General features: G+C 38.5%; 3 protein-coding genes across 4 annotated transcripts; 1 reads left to right on the top strand and 2 right to left on the bottom strand.

The window, feature by feature from the left end:
- Nucleotides 1-1,537: 1,537 nt before the first annotated feature.
- On the top strand, nt 1,538-4,987 carry LOC103936289 (DNA-damage-repair/toleration protein DRT111, chloroplastic). Its single transcript, XM_009346127.3, has 2 exons — nt 1,538-2,744; nt 4,502-4,987. The coding sequence occupies exons 1-2, from the start codon at nt 1,899-1,901 to the stop codon at nt 4,796-4,798; spliced, it is 1,143 nt and encodes a 380-aa protein (XP_009344402.2). The 5' UTR covers nt 1,538-1,898; the 3' UTR covers nt 4,799-4,987.
- A 147-nt stretch (nt 4,988-5,134) lies between these two features.
- On the bottom strand, nt 5,135-6,158 carry LOC103936305 (BES1/BZR1 homolog protein 2-like). Its single transcript, XM_009346144.3, has 2 exons — nt 5,700-6,158; nt 5,135-5,576 (listed from the first exon to the last, which is right to left on the bottom strand). The coding sequence occupies exons 1-2, from the start codon at nt 5,922-5,924 to the stop codon at nt 5,295-5,297; spliced, it is 507 nt and encodes a 168-aa protein (XP_009344419.2). The 5' UTR covers nt 5,925-6,158; the 3' UTR covers nt 5,135-5,294.
- Nucleotides 6,159-6,450: 292 nt separating this feature from the next.
- Nucleotides 6,451-9,424, bottom strand: LOC103936288 (kxDL motif-containing protein 1-like). 2 transcript variants are annotated; one of them, XR_007254283.1, is made up of 4 exons: nt 9,265-9,424; nt 8,079-8,231; nt 7,073-7,330; nt 6,451-6,850 (listed from the first exon to the last, which is right to left on the bottom strand). XR_007254283.1 is itself a non-coding variant. In XM_009346126.3 (3 exons), the coding sequence occupies exons 1-3, from the start codon at nt 9,387-9,389 to the stop codon at nt 7,231-7,233; spliced, it is 378 nt and encodes a 125-aa protein (XP_009344401.1). In that variant the 5' UTR covers nt 9,390-9,424; the 3' UTR covers nt 6,931-7,230. The 2 variants fall into 2 exon arrangements, 1 of the variants encoding a protein (XP_009344401.1); XM_009346126.3 differs by lacking the exon at nt 6,451-6,850 and having other exon boundaries at nt 6,931-7,330.
- Between the last annotated feature and the right edge of the window lie 6,918 nt (nt 9,425-16,342).

The following is a 16,342-nucleotide window of genomic DNA, read 5'->3' as shown; positions in this document are numbered from 1 at the left end:
AGGCCAAGCCAGTCCCAGCCCAAGCCTTGGGCAGTGTGGGATCCACTTAACAATTAAAATCCTAACCGCTAGAACAAAACAAAATTAACTTTAATGAAAAATTATATTTTTACATTAAAAAATTAATCATGATACTATTCACTTTACCTTTTATTTTGTCATTATCGTAAAACTCAAAATTTTCAAGCTATTTTCATTAGTTTTATTCAAAAAAAAAAAAAAATCAATGGTCTATATCATCGTTTTGGAAAGGGATCCTCTTTCTGGATCCCTTCCACCAAGTCCATTAAGGTCTCGTTTGGCACACCATATAAAGCACCGGATAGTACTAATTAGACGAAGTACGGTGTTTGGTGTCCGTTCGTATTAAATAGCCATCAGATTAAATAATCTGACCCACCTATTTTATCTGGTGAATAGCCGCTTCCTTATACTCTCCAAAACCATGGGACAATTTAGTCGGGGCTCTCTCCCTCCCTCTGTTCTTCTTTTTCGTTCCCCTCTCTCTCTTCTTCTTCCCAGCCGCTCTCTCTGCTTACAAAAACCAACCACACTCCCTCCTTTTTCCCAATCAAAACTCCCCAAAATTCCAAGTAGCTTCCAAGAAACCAAAGAATCCCACAAATCCCAAAACCCAATTCCTCCGCCAGCCACCATAAACCACCACCACCAGCAAGTTCCATCCAACCACCCAGAACAAGACTCTTCTCTCCCTACATCTTCTTCTGGCTACCGCAGGATCTCCCTCCTTCTTCTTCGCCGCTGCATCTTTCTCCGCCGTTGCATCTCTCTACTTCCTCCACCGCAAACTATTCGGTTCTCTCCCTGCATCTTCTTTTGGCTACTGTAGGAGTTCCCTCCCTCTTCTCCGACCACTACATCTCTCTTTGTTCCTCCACCGTAGACTCTTCGACGCTTCGTCTCAGATCTCAACAAACAAAGAAACAAAGATTTGTCAATTTTTTTTTCTTCCCCTTTCTTATCCATTCAATTCCAAACACAGTATAAATAATACAGTTATTAGTTCGATACTGCATCAAACGTCCGATTAATTTAGTCAGTACTATTCGGTGGCTATTTATCCTATCCGACAGAAATAGTCAATACAGTCCGAGCTATCAAACGAGGCCTAAGGCCACAAATTTGAGCATTTGAAATTTGATCAAACGACTACAAATAGAGGTCCACTTTAAAAATTATAATAATTTTAACCATTAAATCAAATTTTAAAAGTTCAAATTTATACCATTTATGAACTTGGTGGAAGGGATACAAAGAGGATTCTTCCCCATCGTTTTGAGGAGTACATTTTTTGCCCTTTAGCCTCCGACCCTTTCCAACAAATTAGATATGATCTAAATTCAGATATTGGACCATCTGTAATGGACCTTGGCAAGTAAATTTTAGCCCCGGATCTTTTTGATATTGGACCATCTCTATTGGGCTAAACGTACCAAAAGAAAAACAATTGCATTCACGAAACCATAATAAGAAAATGAAAAAAAAAATATATATATAAGGAGAGAAATGATAATTCGAGAGAACTACAGGGACTGCATACTGCAATTTTGCCAAGAGTTTTGTAACCAATGCCTTCCCACGGTTGCTGGAGCCGGAGAAGCAGGGCAGAGTTATCTAGCTGAACAGGCAGCAGCCGCCATTGTTGGTACGCTTCGTTTCCTTCCTTATCTTCAGAGTACAAACCAATCTATAAATCTCGCTACAAATCCAAACCCCAAAACGCTAATTTCACCGATTTCCCCCAAAAACCCTTTTCTTATTTTCCACCGAATCCCCATCAGAACCCGCATAAATTCACGTCAATCCGTAACCTTCAATTCCCTCTAGGGCTTTCAGAGCTCTGTAACTGCAGAGAAAGAAAGTGGGTAGTCGTCAAAATGCTAGGTGGTTTGTACGGAGACCTTCCTCCGCCCTCTTCGGCGGAGGAAGAGAAGCCCAGCAACAGCACGGTGTGGTCGAGCAGCACCAAAATGGCGCCGCAGACGCTCCGGAAGCCGTCGTCGATTTTTGCCCCGCCGCAGACGATTCTGAAGCCACAGAGCAAGCCTAAATCGTCGAATGCGGTGCAGCCGAAAATTACAGCGTCACCGGTGGTTGCACTGTCGCCGGCGGTGATATACGATGAGGTGGAGCGACCTGAGCTGGTTGGGGTGACGTCGACGGTGCTGGAGGAGTATGATCCGGCGAGGCCGAATGACTATGAGGAGTACAGGAGGGAGAGGAAGAAGAAGGCAATGGAGGCCGAGATGAGGCGGGAACTCGATAGGAGGCGGCAGGAGGAGGAGGAAAAGGAGAGGAAAGAGAGGGAGGAGAGAGAAAGAGAGAGGGAGAGGGATTTAGGAGAATCAAGGAACATTTCAGGTGAGGAAGCCTGGAGGAGGCGTGCGGCGATGAGCGGGGCAGCAACGCCGGTAGTTCCAAGGTCCCCGTCCCCGCCCGGTAATGCAGATGGTTTTATCATTGGGAAGTCTGATAGTGGTGGGTTGGGGCTTGGGGCTGGCGGCCAAATGACCGCAGCACAAAGAATGATGGCGAAGATGGGGTGGAAGCAGGGTCAAGGGCTTGGTAAGCAGGAGCAGGGGATTACTACTCCCTTGATGGCCAAGAAAACGGATAGGCGAGCCGGGGTGATTGTGAATGCTAGTGAAACAAAGCCGGAGAAGAAGGCGAAGAGTGTCAGCCTTAACGGGCCACCCACGAGGGTTTTGCTGCTTAGAAACATGGTATGTGTATACTTGACTTTCTCATGCATATTGATGCTTTGGTGTATGGATACTGTTGTGAAATTATTTTTGGTTTCTCTGGAAGATGATACTACAAATGTGATTTACAATCATTTGAAATTCGAGGGTGACCTCAATCCCTTGAAACCTAACAAATGGATAAAACTGGCTATGTATTAGCAGTAGATACATCCCGAAAGCTGATTAAATAGTTTCTCAATCTAGTAATTAGCTATCCATATTTTCCAAGACATAGTTTAGTGCTTATATTAGTATGCCACAAAAATGGATATGGAAGAAAACGAGGTTCAAGGGACTTTTCTGAAAATACTTTCTGGCTAATGAAGCGGGATTCTGTTCAAAGGGTCTTTATGGAACTGTTCTTGTATCAAATAGCTTCTTCCCTTTCGTATACAATGTATTGTTAACTTCGTGTACTACTGATGTTAAGTTTATAACTCTTCAGAAGGTTACATTCTCTTTTCCTGTATATCATGCCACTATATTTTATGTATCATTGTTCAAGGGGTTGATGTTTTAACCATCTCTACAATCATAGCAAGGTACTTAAAAGTAATGCCGTAACCCGGTTCATGAGTCCTTTTAGGTCTACTCATATGACCTGGCATGCTTGAAGATTGTCTTAGAGTTTCTAACTGATTGTGGTGCTCAACCTTCTGGTCGCTATTACAATTTTCATGTATATATCATTAATGAATTCACCATATATGGTATAGCTTTTCCTCAACTGCTTGAACTATTCTGTCTTTAATGCCATTCCTTTCCTCAGCTGGACCTTAAGTTTAACCTCCACTGCTGAAATCAGTCTAGTCTTTACATCGTTAGATTGTTGAGCAGAACAATACTATAGTTCCATGACTTTAACTTCTGCTTCATTTTAAAGCACATTTGTTTTCTACGATTAAAATTGTCGATCTACTGACCTATCTTGATAGGGCTGATCATTGGACTGAAGCAAATGAATTATGTTACGTTTGTTAGGAACCATCAAGAAAAGGGTGCTTCTGTTTGCACCCACTTTGTTACCGACTACGGCCACTTTTGAATGAAATTGTTAGCTATAATTTTACCCGCGAAAAAAAATAAATGTAACTTTTCACGCCTTGAATAAAACTCCCTGACCTTCCCAACATAACATAAGCACTCAACTATCCTTTCCCTTATAATCTAGCATCCAGTCGCGGCCCCCCAACCCCCCCCCCCCCCACCCCAAAAAAAAAAAAAATCTGATGCACGAACCATGTAAATGTGTGTGTTTTAAGCAATGGACGTTGGATCTAGCCATGAAATCTCTATCAGCACTGAACATGTTTTATGTCATTACGTGAAATTGCAACGACATTATATGGAGAAACAGCTTGCTGGGAAATGAATGAACTTGGGCTCAAGTTCTCTTTAAGTGTCTAAGGTGAAGTTGAGTTTGGGTGCAAGTACAAAAACTGATTAAAATTTATGAACCATATATGGTCAAATTGTTGAGCAACCGATTAAGTTGCGTTCAATATTAAACCCCAATCTCGTTCTTTCTATAATGCTGCAGGGTTCTTTGGGAAGCTAATGAATTAGGGCTTTACATAGGTTTTATTATGTGAAAATCATTACACAGTGAGTCAGTGACTATTTAACATGTAGAAAAAGTCTGTTTTTGAACTTATTTCACAACCGATTTATTATTTGACTTCTTGTTCTTTTGGATAGTTAATTCTAATTTTAGCTGATGTAATTTGTTGTTGAAGGTGGGCCCTGGAGAGGTGGATGATGAATTGGAAGATGAAGTAGCATCAGAGTGTGCAAAATATGGGACAGTGACGCGGGTGCTTATATTTGAGATAACAGAGCCAAATTTCCCGGTGGATGAGGCGGTGAGAATCTTTATCCAGTTTGAGAGGTCTGAGGAAACGACTAAAGCATTGGTTGACCTTGATGGTCGGTACTTTGGAGGCAGAGTGGTGCGTGCCTCGTTCTATGATGAGGAGAGGTTCGGCAACAACGAGTTAGCTCCAATGCCTGGAGAAATCCCAGGTTTTACTTGAATTACAGAGTTTCAAATGCAAGCTAATTTCCCCGCATATGTAGAGTTACTGAGAAAGATAAGGTAAACTTTGTTTTCGACATTGCCCATTAACGATGTGAGGTTCTAGCAGTGGTAATGCTTTACTTTTGTGATTGGATTCTGTACGATCACATGAAAGGTTGTTATTGCTTCAGGAATGCTTGACCAATTTCTTGTGCTGCAAGGTTATTTTTTTTCCCAGGCTGTTTCGACTCCATTTTTTTCCTTCACTTTTTTAGGGTTTAAGCTTAAACTTTAGTTTTGTTTTCTTCACTTAACAACCAAATCAAAGGAAGGAACAAGTAAAGGATAGTGTAGTAAATTCATATGATAGAAGAAAATTGGATTGCAGAAAATGGGTTTTCATCACAGCACAGCATATACACTGCATTGCTGCTAACTTTTTCACATCCGAACCCAAAGTATGGGATGAACAAACCTATAATCTATATGAATTAAGGAAGATAAAGTATGTTCTAAGGGCGGTGATGCGGAGGCGAAGCAACAGGAGTGGTATTGTTCGAGGCCCTGGCTTCCTGCAGTTGCGGGTGCCCGCCTTCATACATGTACAATGGCGAGTAGATGCTCATACTGCTGGTGTTGGTGGTGGTGGTGTTGAAGGCGGGGAATCGACTTGGAGATGCTGTGGTTGAACAATCACCACCTCCAACCACCACGCTACTGCTTGGGGTTGGTGTCGTTGTTGCCACTGGAGTGGTCGCTTTGGGGGTTCCACAAGCCGGGCAGCAATTAGGAGCCTTCCGTCCACAAATTAAGAGAGGAAAGGAAACAAAACAAAATAAACAAAATGTGTTTGGATGGTGAGAAAATGTAGGAAAGCAAAGGAAAGGAAAAACTGAAAAAAGAGGGAGGTGCATTACGTTGGGTGGGCGGTAGGTAGTGCCGTCGGGTTCAACGAGCCAGCCAGCCTCTGTGGCGAGATGCCGGAGCACCTCGTTGATGTCGCCGCGGGGAGAGAGGCGGTAGCCACCGTGCTTGCGCAAGCCGTGGAAGATTTTGGTGGTGATGGCCCTCCTCTGCCTCTCCCTCATCTTGGTCTTCTCTTTCTCGCTCTCGCTCCTCCCACTCCCACTCGTTCCCGCCATTTCCTCTTTCTCTCTCTCTCTCCCCGCTTCTTCTTCTGCTCTCTGTTATCTCTTGAAGCTCAGTCAACAACGAAAGCTAAAGGTGTGAGCTTGATTTGAATCAGAGTTCTGTAGAATGAAGTTGGTGAGCATCGGACGGTCCGGGTAGGAGAAAAGTACACAGGTTGGATTGGACGGTGGTGATGGTTCCTGGGATCTGCATGCGCTCCCTGTGTTTCTCTTTCTGTATGACATGACAGCTTGAGAGAGAGAGAGAGAGGTGACAATTGCATGCTTCAATTTCACGCATAGAGAGGGGATTCGGGGGTTGGGGTGTTAGTCTCACGCGCTCCTGAGAGAGTTTCTGACAGACGGTATGCATGTTTCAATTTGACTTGCCTTGTCACAGTGAAGGATTCTCTTCCCTCCTATTCCCATCTCTTTCCCTTCTCTCTTCTCACATATTGTTTTTATAAAAAAATCAATATAAGATGTTAATGTGATTAAATCGTAATTGTCAAAATAGAAGGGAAGGGAAGTGGAAAGAGATTAGGAGGGAGAGAATTCTCCTTCCCGTATTACACACCAGATAAGATTATTTTAATACAAGACAAGGGTTTGGTACTATAATGTAATAAATAATTACCGTATAAATTGATCTGGCTGTTGCCCTTACACTACAGTATGGATTCGAATCTCGTCGGTTCCCTAATCTAACAAATTTATTGTTCGACAAAAAAAAAAAAAAAAAAAAAATCTTGGTATAATTTATGTCGGATCACGCTCGCTTTCTCCAACCTCTACTCCTGCGCATCACGGACTCCTCGTCCGATGTACTCCTTCTCTCCTTTCCCTCCCCACCTCCGATCAATATCAAGCACATACAAACAGAAAACCAGAGGTGGCGGATTGAATCAAGGCCAAACTTTCACAGCTTCCACATACAACTGCGAAATATGAAGACATAAAGAGGACATAAAGAGGTTGGTAGTCTGTGTGTGCAGAATGAAATGAAAGAAGATAACGCTATCCAAAAAAAACGTTTAGTTTGAGCTGCGGTTTAGCGGAATGTTACATAACGGTAACTGAATTTCAGATTAGTACATGGAAAAGCTTACAAGGACGGAATTAGACGATTGTGCTACGTGCACCAAACTCTACCAACTTACCAAAAACTTCTAAGGAAAGCCTCTGCAAGCTATAAATCCAAGGAAAAAGAGATTATAGAGATCTTGAACACATTTGCTGACAGGCTTAATTCTCGGAACACTTCCATAGCAGACCGATAACATGTTCTTTCAAGAAGGCAGGAACATGTTGTCTAGTTTTACAGAGGCATTTCCAGGTCTGGTCTTTGGTCGAGTACTTGTTTCGAGTCATCTGGAAATGCATCAGGATAGGTAGCCAAAATTCTTGACTTCATGCTCCTGTTATCATATTACCGCAATGTATCAACATCTCATTTCAAAGAAGTAATCAAATATAACACAAACTCAACCACGTTTGATATCGAAAAATTAGCATAAAATGTGCATCTTCCCAAGCATCAGGAAGCTTATACATCAACTGGAAAATTGTATCGACTGGAAATTCCAACAAGCCAACTTGAAATTTGGACCCTGATAGCTAAGTTTTCTAGGCACGGAAGAAGAAGCTTTCTCAAATTATGAAGTGGTTTAGCTAAAACCACATTGACTACTATGGTATCTAATGCGGTTTGTAGTCAGACAATTATCGTATGCACCTCAATGCCAAATACGACAGGTAACTGGCCATATGTTTAGATGTTCAAAGCTTATCCCTTTATCCATGATGTATGAATCAGGGAACAAAAGTACAAATTATTTAGCTTATCCTTGATAGTAAACACCACTCTAAATCAATATTCAGTCAACCCGCAAGGCTCATCCTGGTTTGTTATTTTCCCCATCGTCCGTGTGTGTGCATGAGACTTTGCTCCTTTTTACGAAAGAAATGATATTACAATGTTCAAGTGAGAACCGCAGAAACCACTCGTCACAATCACATCCCCTTGAACATGTACTATGTATCTTCACATAAAAATACCGTCCAACCGCCCCAAACAGCAACAGTGTGTTTGGATAGCAACGAAATAAGATTCATTAAGCACTTTAAATAACGACAAACTGAACCAAAAGAAAGCAATGATCATACCTTAACTTCTGAAATATGTATTCAAGATCAGTCTTCATAGACTTTAAAAGGCGTGTGTTTCTGGAGAAATCTCCAGAAACCTCGGCAAAGCAGTTCTCTGAAAACTCATTAAAATGTGACAGAACTGCATTGCCATCTTGCAATCTCCCCAATCTACATGTGGATAGCACAAAACAAATTCCAGCAAATGAGCAACCAAAGGCAACGACAAAAATAAGAGCTGAATCACAGATCATGGTATACAAAAGGTATAACCACTCAATATCCATTCAGTACAAGCATAACGCATTGTTATTGCTGTTTCCGCATTGGAGGGAAATGCAGGAAACATTACATTTCTGCATAATATACACGCAAACGGATTTTATTCGAAATAGAACATCCAATTCCAAGTTTTCTACTATATTGTCCCCCACTAGTTATTTTGCATCACGTTGCTTGTTAAGTTAAAGGTACATGTTAGCTGATTCATATCCTTTAGTTCAACTGCATTCATTCAATCCAGATATATAAGATCTTCATGACGAGTAGACTAGATGCACTGTTAAATGTCTAGGTATTCATATTATATCGTCTATGTCACCAAACTATAGCAACAGATCGAATGACGATAAGCACACATATATTAAAGACTATACTCACGAAAAACTTTAAAAAAAACACAGCAAAATCGTCAAAGCCAAATTCCAACCTATACATAGATAAACAACTAGCAGCAAGACCATGCACATTGAAAGCGTTAAAGGACACAGCGAAACAGAAAAGGTCGTTGCCGCTATCCAAATACCTACCTTACCTCTACATCCAAGCAATACAGACCCTCATTGCTTGATTCCCACTTCTCCTTTCCTCCCACTCAAGTTTCTCAATTCAATTCAATAGATGACCAAGTGGGGTTTTAATTTTCACATTAAACACTAAATTAATAAAAAAAAACCCATGATTTTATTTCCTTGGTGGTAAAACAAATTCTTAGAAACAGCTCCTCCAAACCACACAATATGAATAAAGTTTCTTCCTTTCTCTCTCTTTAACTCTTCAGACAGCATTTCACAGAAACCCAATTAAACATATGAAAATATACAAGCAACAACCTGTAAAATTTAACATATATAAACAATGGTGAACTACAATTAACATAAAAACTGCTCACAGAGAGAGAGAGAGAGAGAGAGAGAGTTCTTACGTAAGGTGCTGCAATTGCTTGAGGGACTCCAAGTCCTGAGCATCGATTAGTATTTTGAATTCATTTGATACCTCCACCGATGCTTCCCTGATCGTTTCTTTCTCCATCTGCTCCATCTGCTCCATCTCCTCGTCTTCCTGCTACCTGCCACTCTCTCTACTCATCACGGAGGGACAAGGTTGGGAGAGACATCATAACTGCTGGCCCATTTGGGTCGGGCCATAACCCAAATTAAAGAAGTCAAATAATCCAACAACCAAGGAATTCCGGGAGTTCAATTACATGGGCTGGTCCAAGTGCAATCTGCACAGGCCCAAGATTAAATTCAACGGCCCAATATTGAATGACATTGGCTAGTCCAAAGTGACAACCTACATGTATGGGTTGAAACTTTGAAGGCTCAATCTTTTTGGTTTATTGACCAAAAATTGGTTTTTCCTTGAGTGCTTTTGCCCTACAACTTCTAAGAAAATTTGTGTTACCTATCGATCTAAAGTTAGAATTGAGATTTCGATGCAAATTCCGACCGCAAGTCATTTTTTAGGTATTTTTACTAGTGTATGTAAGCTTCACTAGGATTGGTAACAGACTTCAAAGTATTGGCATGATTAATATTTTTTTATGATTTAGGTCACTTTAAGAGTTAAGACATATTCTTGGAATGGGTGGATAACCGTGGCTTGCCACCAGTTGTCACCCTTTATTAAAGAAAAAGAGTTAAGACATCTCTATGACTACATGGATGATATGTACAATCTGAACTTTCTTTTTTGTTTAATGAAAGGGTAATGGTAGGGAGACCAAACTTTTAAACCAAATTGTGTAAACCAAATGATGTGGTTATTGATTATTGGATTATTAATCAAGTGTCGATTAACATGCTGATTTCTTACTGGTGACACATCATTTGGTTTATAAATTTAGTTTAAAAATTTAGTCTCCCTAACATTACTCTTAACAAAAACACCAAACTATGGTGGTCCTTTTTCCACATCAAGACAACACATTATATTTCTGTTTTGTTTAAGGCGTTAATTATTAATTCTTATTATTAATATTTTGTATTCATGCTAAAAAGCTGCTTTTGAACCCAATTCTTTCATTTCATTAATATTAAGGAAATAAGAAGAATTGAAAAATATTTTATGGATTGAATTCTATAAATTTGTTCATTATTTACCATAATGCACTAACTAAATACAAAAATATATAAAGGTTTTTTTAGCCAAAATAATCATTTAAATTGACATAATTCTTTATTTTAGTTCATGATAATGAAAATCGATAAAGTGACCCTCTGAGTTTGTCCATCATAAATCGCTTTGGTGCTTCTATGAAAATTCTGTCTATATCCTTGTTGAGTAGAGAAGTTGGTTTGACATAATTACACTTAAAAAGGTGGTCACATAGTCGTTTCCATGACAATTGAATGAAAATATTAACAAATTTTTCACATAATTAGCAAAATAATTCACTGCAGACAAATTTAAGAACAATTTCTAACGATTTTTGTTGTAAAGAACTAAAGTAAAAAGTTTTTGACTTAAAAAAAACCATAAATAAATAAATATAATATACTCGGTTAACATATAGACATGATTTTCAAAGTTGTGAAGTATGAATCCAAGATTTTCAGACTTGTTTGTTCGGTCCAACACAAAACCCTAGTAAAGATTTGTGAAAGAGAAAAAATCATGACTTATATCTCCCAAAAGGACGTAAATTGTCTATTCTCCTCGTCTCATACCCTTCACACCCTTCTTATTTATGTGGTCACGAATAAGCCACATCAACATTTTATATTTCCATTACTTTTTGTCTTATTATTTCTATAAAAAAAAAATTAATATAAAATGTTGATTTTGCTTAACCGTGATCACAAAAAATAAAAGGAGATGGAGAAGACAGACAATCCAGGTCGCTCCCAAAATCCACCCTGCAAAACTCCAACCATATCCACAATATCCCATTCCTCTTCAAACAAACAAGATTAACACACATATATTGCCAAAACCTAAAACCCACCAAATCATCACAACCCTCCTTCCCTGCACTGCATCTTCCACCAAAACTCCCTTACACTCAGAGTCCCCTAAAAACCCTAACCCTCCAAAAAACCCATTTCACAAAAACATGAAAAATCCAACCCCTCCAGTCAAACAGTCAAGCTATTCACCCAGTTAACCAGTAACCACTAACTTAAACTCTCTGAGTAATGCCTCTCTCAGACCATGATCTTAAACTCTCTGAGTAATGCCTCTCTCAGACCATGATACTCTATCTATCCCAAACCCTAGCTAGCTGCTAAATATATTTAAGAAACCTGCAGGTCATTAGATTTGATTAAAGATCCCAGCAAATTTCTTCCACAGTCAGACAGGCAAGGCAAAACCCAAAAAACTAACACAAACCCTAGCTAGGGTTAGGGTTTTCGAAAAGCTAGAGATCTTTGCACTTTAATATTTCTCTGCATTTCTTTTGCACTGCCTTTTTTCTGTTGTTGGAGAAACCAACAGTGCCATAGAAAGGATTCAAAGGGCACGCTTGGGCTGAAAGCTCTGAATCTACCCACCTGAAAAAAGATCATTTTCTTTTTAAATTTTAGAAAATAAAAACTAATTAAAAAATCATAAAAAACGGAAGCATGAGATTAAAGTAGTATTGACAAAGGTGGAAAGGTTGGGTGGGTGTCTCATGCGGGAACAGTTGCTTTAACTTACTCTGCACCAAAAGATAGAGAGATTCGTATCATAAATAAGCCACCATTAATTTAATTTACCTGTCATCGATTAATTTGTTAACAAATACGCAAAAAATGTAGAGCACGAGAGTCGAAATTTTCACAGTGCCTCTGCCTTTCATTGTCACCTTTAAAACGCCTCGAATTTCAAACGCTGAAAAGGTAAAAGAGGACGTCTCAGCCTCAGGGTAGAAGAGCAGAACAGGCCCCTCCTCAAACCGTGTAACTGTTCTATGACTCATGAACAGGCATGTAATGTTCATGTATGAACATGCATGTTGATGTATGTATGTGCATTTTGAAAACCATGTAATTATAGTACCATGCATGTTATGTTATTGAATGAATTAGTAAAATAAGGATGAAAATAACGTATGATAAAAAGAAACGTAGGTCGTAATCAACTTGTACAAGTAGAAAAAAGAAAAGGAATAAAACAACCTATAAATCAAATTCTTTTTTAAGAAAATCAGATATTAATTGTTGAGAACGAATCTTACGTTAATTTATAGATAAATTTGCTACTATTTGATTTTATAGTAGAAACTTATATATTTTTTTCAGTAATCAACTCAAGAAAGAAGTAATATGTCTTAAATAAACAAAGTGATTAGCGTTACATTATTAAAAATTAGAAGCACTTTAACACTTTTTTTTCTAATTATGTAACAAGAAATGTATAACAAATTTACATGAAACCTTTTTCATGCAAGTTATTATAATATAACGCATGTAATATTTTTATCTATATTGGCTTCGATTGTTAATATTTTTGGTGGGATATAGGTTGGCTATTTTTGGGTGCATATTCAATTTAAAGTCCATTTTGTTGTGAGGCTGTTGGGCAGTCTTGCAATACAAAAAAAAAAAAAAGGAACGAAAAGACGTTGATGGACACGACATGAATCCCGATAAAATGAGACAAAATCAGAAGAACTAGTGTACGTTTTTATGTCATTTGTCAAATCAAATCAGTGTGGTAAGTAATTTACCACCAACCAAACCAACCAAGCACGTATTAATAATAATTAGCAGATTAATTTTAGGGTTCATCATTGGGCCACACAGTAAGGGTAGGTGGTCCATCAACACCATACCACAAGCATATACCGTATAGCAGACAAGGCAGAGCAGAAAAGGGTGATGTGACTGGTGAGGCAGAAGGGCTTGGGGTTATAGGGTTTTTGGCACGTCTTTTAAGGGAAGATGTGGCTGGCTTCATCTCAGAAGTGTACTGGTTGTGATCCCTCACCCTCTCCCTTGACTATTTGTAAACTTGTGTACTGTGGCCATTGGCTAGTGAGATTCATTTTGGCCCACGCATTTAAAATTCAAGGATTAAGATTCTCTTCCCTTCATTTTCTATCTCCTTCTATCATTTATTCTTACATTTTTTATTATTTTTTTTTTCTATAAAAAATTAATATAAGATATCGACGTGCCTTAACCGTAATCATTCAAATAAGGGAAAAAGGAAAAGGAGGGAAAAAAATAAGAGAGAGAATCCTACTCCAAGATTCAAACCCCCAACCCCAACAGATATAACGATCCTATAGCTAGTTCATTGTTTCCAATTATGGAGGTTGTAGAAAAGTTTCTCTTGGACTAATCTTATGTTGATAAAATAAAGAACTTTATATGTTTTTATAAGTAATTAGATTACTTTTTATATTATTAATTAGTTTTATAGTTAAATTGTAATTTTTTTCAATAATTTTAGGTTACTTCAGTGAAAAAGGAGAAAATCAAATTTTATTTCTGATGCCTATGGGAAATTTTAGATACGTTCTCTACCAAGTGATTGTGGTTCGAACATTCAACTTGGATTCCGACGAAAAAAACACGCTCAGCTTGCAAAAAAAACATTTCGACTTTTAAGCGAGATACTTCGTTGAATAATTAGTGGGATGTCGAGTGCGTCATTCGTAGTGTTACTGATGTGCGGAGCTGACATTTCATTGAGCATTGGATACAAGAGTCTTGTACCAGAAATTCAATGGTTCATTGAAGGATTTTCAGGCCATCTCCAACTGAGAGCTGGTCAGATAACTCGTTTTAGACCTTGGGCTATTTAAGATATTAATATTTTAATGAACAGTACATGATCATATTTGTCTTCGTCTCCAACCAAAGGCCAAAAGGCCATAGGGCTCGTTTTAGCCCCGTCACAAAAAATCGTGTTCAACTGAGGACCAAAGGGGCATAAGGCCAAACATAATTTATTATTTAAATTTTAAAACTACAACAACTTAAATTCAAATCCAACAACTTAAATTTAGAAACTACAATGGTAACTGACCCAAAAACCCAGAAAAATTAGAACTAAAATTTAATGAATGATTTAGGTATTTATAAAAAAAAAAAATTAGAATTTTTAAGAATTAAAAAAAAAATTGGCCCAAAAAATCAAAAACAAAAAAAAAATTTGAATACAACGGCTAGTCGGCTAGCCGTTAGATTCAAATTTTTGTTTAAGCATTTTTTTCGGTTATATCCGATAAGATTTTTTGAATTTCTGACCAGCCCCTTGTTGGCTGGTTAGTTGCATGTAGGCAACCTTTTGACCCTTTCAGATTCCATGGAGCCCACAAGCTTTCTGGCCTAACCCTTCGGTTGGAAATGACCTTACGTGTGTTTTCCCCAGCCTCTTTTGGGTACTCGACACTTTGCTATGTGCACTCTCATCACAATATCAATGTGGGTGAAAATATACAACATGCTACGTATACAAATCATTACGGTACGACTGGTTTACTGGTTGGTGTTTAACAAGCGTATGATTTTCGAAACTGATTTGCAGATTGTCTCTCATGGCATCAATCGCACGACGCATGCAGCAAAGGGAGTCAGAGAGGATCAGGTCCAATGACTTCACCACCATGCCAAGTGGTACGGCAGCATGACATACTCCAAAGCATCACAGCTAATTACACAGAATCCGTCAGGTGACGTGTGCTTGCCTGGTTTTCTTGCAGCCATGAAACGTTTAATCTCGCTCGGACGAGACTCAAAATCCAAATCAAATTTTAATTTCTTGTTTAGTAAAATGTTATATATGAGAGACTTACATTTTTGGATAGTTGACAGATGTTAGTTAAGGATGGACACAAGTCGGATCGGATCAGACGGTATAAACTTGAACCCTTATAAATCATATCTCAAAAATCGAACCAACTTGGATATATAAAAGAGAAAAGACTTGAATAGAGCAGTGTGACCAGCTAGATACCGAAGCAATCTCACAAAGAATTATGCTTTCATTGTATTTAGGTATCATTTCGTCCTGCTTAAGTACAACTCTCAATGCAGAAGATTAATGTTTTGTAAGACTTGCTGATCACTAGTTGGTTGGTCAAACTGACCTACCATATAGAAAGCAGCTTGTTTCGATTAGTTTTGCTGGCTTTGTAGGTTAAATCCCTAAAGAGATGCTATAAAAGAAATGTAACAAAACGAAAAAAATTCTACAATACTACGGAGTATTATAACCTCATCCGTGACAACGAAGATTCTAAGCATTCTCATTTTTAACTAAAAAAAAAAAAAAACAACATAAAAAGATGGTCTTGATGTAGGGTTTTATTCTGTTTAAGCCAATAGTAGCTAATTTATGATCTAACTTTTGTATACCATGTTTAGATGTTTGTCTGCTTAGAGCTTAACTTTCACACAGAGAGAGAGAGAGAGAGAGAGAGAGAGAGAGAGAGAGAGAGAGAGAGATTTGGTCTGCCTCTTCATACCATATCATTATTGTCCTGAAGGTTTCACAGAGATTTTAGGGTTGCAGTTTTGGCAATAGGGCAGGATCTTCATCCTCTTTCTCCCTCTTATCTGTTGCATTCAATTGCCTTAATTCAATTATTTCGTCCACCTATATTTACAGGCCACTGCAAAATGCAGAGACTCTCTGGGGTTAAAAGTAAAATCAAAACATGTCAGTGGACCAAATTGTAAAGTACACTGTTATTGACTACTGTGGAATTTTTTTACAAGGTCCCTTGGGTAAATTCAATATTTCAAACTTGCCCTCCACTTTTAGTGAACTGCTGTATTTTGTTGCAGTTTTAAAAGCGACTGGGGTTTCTGATTCCATACTCACACTTTTCATCTTCAAGCACTCTGACGTTTTTGGCAGTGTACATGTTCAGAAACGAGTCTCGGCTTTTCTAAGGTTAAATTACTAAAATGGTCATGTGATTTTCGATTTGACCAATTTAGTCTTTTATGTTGTTCGTATTAATCATGACAATCCATCACATCGAGTGAACGATTAAAACAAAAGCGTAAATGTCAAAATGATCACAGAACACAAGTGCCAAGTTACCTAAATGTCAAAAC

The sequence above is a fragment of a genome, unplaced genomic scaffold, assembly GCF_019419815.1.
Source record: "Pyrus x bretschneideri cultivar Hongxiangsu unplaced genomic scaffold, Pyrus_bretschneideri_v1 Contig7, whole genome shotgun sequence".
In the NCBI taxonomy this organism is placed as follows: domain Eukaryota; kingdom Viridiplantae; phylum Streptophyta; class Magnoliopsida; order Rosales; family Rosaceae; genus Pyrus; species Pyrus x bretschneideri.
The sequence above is the reverse complement of the archived record's forward strand: the minus strand, read 5'-3'. Positions and strand labels throughout refer to the sequence as shown.